The sequence below is a fragment of the Colobus angolensis genome, unplaced genomic scaffold, assembly GCF_000951035.1.
Source record: "Colobus angolensis palliatus isolate OR3802 unplaced genomic scaffold, Cang.pa_1.0 Scaffold47, whole genome shotgun sequence".
Taxonomy (NCBI): domain Eukaryota; kingdom Metazoa; phylum Chordata; class Mammalia; order Primates; family Cercopithecidae; genus Colobus; species Colobus angolensis.
This window is the reverse complement of record NW_012118154.1, coordinates 1026207-1028546: the sequence shown is the minus strand read 5'-3', so window position 1 is coordinate 1028546 and position 2340 is coordinate 1026207. Positions and strand designations below refer to the sequence as shown.

The 2340-nt window shown below is 46.9% G+C and overlaps 1 protein-coding gene across 1 annotated transcript in view; it reads left to right on the top strand.

The window, feature by feature from the left end:
* The window catches only part of SCIMP (SLP adaptor and CSK interacting membrane protein), a 25453-nt gene extending 23683 nt beyond the window's left edge, over positions 1-1770 (top strand). The window contains exon 5 of the mRNA XM_011958398.1: positions 1227-1770. Within this exon, the coding sequence (XP_011813788.1) occupies positions 1227-1402 (176 nt within the window). The 3' untranslated portion in view covers positions 1403-1770. The remainder of the gene's footprint in view (positions 1-1226) is intronic.
* The last annotated feature ends 570 nt before the right edge of the window (positions 1771-2340 follow it).

Here is a 2340-nt window from a genome sequence, read left to right as displayed (position 1 = left end):
GCCTCCCAAAGTGCTGGGATTACAGGCTTGAGCCACCGCGCCCGGCCTCATCATCCTTCTATTACTTATGGACCTGTTCTTTTTGTTTTTTTTGTTTTTCTTTTCTTTTCTTTTCTTTTTTTTTTTTTGAGACATAGCCTCGCTCTGTTGCCCAGGCTGGAGTGCAGTGATGCTATAATGGCTCACTGCAACCTCTGCCACCTGGGTTCAAGGAATTCTCCTGTCTCAGCCTCCCGAGATGCTGGGATTATAGGCACCCACCATCACGCCCAGCTAATTTTTGTATTTTTGTAGATTCGGGGTTTCACCATGTTGGCCAGGCTGGTCTTGAACTCCTGACCTCAGGTGATCTGCCCACTTCAGCCTCCCAAAGTGCTGGGATTACAGGCGTGAGCCACCACCCCTGGCCTCCTATGGACCTGTCCTGTACTAATTCCACCTTTTGAAAATAATGCCATCCCCTTTCTTCTTAGCAGAAAGATTTATACATATGCAATTACAGAGAGTCCTGGAAAACAGTGTAAGTCACTGGAAGGGATGTGCCAAAAAGGAAATATGATTTATTTCACTTCCTTGTGAAAATTAGGATCTGTAACACAACAGCACTCATATGACTGCTGGGCTCTGGTCTGTTTCTTTTCATCCATTCTTTTTTTTTTTTTGAGACAGGGTCTTACTACGTTGTCCAGGCTGAAGTGCAGTGGTGTGATCATGGCTCATTGTAGCCTCAACCTCCTGGGCTCAGGAGATCCTCTTTCCTCAGCCTCCCAAGTAGCTGGGACTATAAGCGTGCACCACCACATCCAGCTAATTTTTAAATTTTTCTGTAGAGACGAGGTCTCCCTGTGTTGCCCAAGCTGGTCTGGAACTCCTGGGCTCAAGTGATCCTCCCACCTCAGCCTCCCAGAGTACTGGGATTACAGGTGTGAGCTCCTGCACCTGACCTAGTCTGTTTCTTTTCTAAGCTTTTGCTTCATGGTTTCCATGCAGGGCAGTCTTAGGCAAAGAGACGGGAGTCAAGATGTCTGACTAATATTTTCCATTTACTCACTTGGGTGATCCGGAGACTGTGTCAGGTCTGCATCTGAATTTCCTCTGTAAAATGGGGATCTGGCCCACTAGAAGTGGGAAGATCACTGAAACGTGAAAATCACACTGAGCCACTGGGTCAAAAATATAAAAACACATGATAGCTTTGCATCTAAGGATCTTTTTGTGTATTCTAGCCCCACAGGAAACCCCAAGTCAGCCGCCACCTACATACTCATTGGTAAATAAAGTTAAAAAGAAGAAGACTGTTTCCATCCCAAGCTACATTGAACCTGAAGATGACTATGACGATGTTGAAATCCCTGCAAATACTGAAAAGCATCATTTTGAAACAGCCATTTCTTCTTTTTGACAAAACTGGAGAGGGTTCACACGACTTATTTTAAAGCAATGAAGAATGGTTCACTTCAGTAGGTCTCTGGGCCCTGAAAGCCAGTGGTGATTTTATGAAGCTCTATAAGATAAAGCACTTCCCAAACTTTAGATGAAGGCACCCCGGCAATCAGATGACTGCAGCCAGAGGAGAGACATGGGTGCTCGGCTCTGAGGACTTAGAGGGGTCAGCCTTGTGTTGTTGAGGGAAGTTTCCATGGGAAGGACCACGGGGCTCCACGGCTCCCACCTGTGAGAAACTACTCATTTCTTGGCACTCTTTCCCCCTTCACTCCCTTTGGTTTGCATGGTTCTGAGTGATCTGAAATCTCCGCATTTGGTTTTGCAGACCCTCCCAGGCTCCCATCCCCAGCAAGGCCCTCACCAAGCATGCTGGTCTTCACCCTCTCACCCCACCTACCTCCTGCAGTGTGAGGCCGTGGGTGAGTTACAGCTGAGTGCTCTTGTGGCCAGGCTCCCATAATCACATCTCGCAAGTTTGCAAGGGCAGGGAGTACCTTTTGTTCTTGTGAACCCTCCCCACCTAGACGCCCAGAAAACCCCAGTGCCTTTACATGACATAGGCCAACTTGACCACAGAGATTTGAGTTTTCCCCTAGGTTTTTGCCCTGTGCTTGCAAGTTGTACTGTAACAATGGACAAAGGACCAAAGTTACCTTTTGATTTACACCAAGAAGCATCATTTTGCAATAGGTGTGTTGGGGTGCTACAGGAAAAACAGATTTCCCCCATGAGAAATCATAGGGAACAGGACAGAAAAGGGGCATGTACCAATAGCATAGTCAAGATGAGAGTTCAGGGGGCTTAGCATCCCCTGTCCATCATTTTCTTTCTTTTTTTTTTTTTTGAGACGAAGTCTTGCTCTGTTGCCCAGGCTGGAGTGCAGTGGCGCGATCT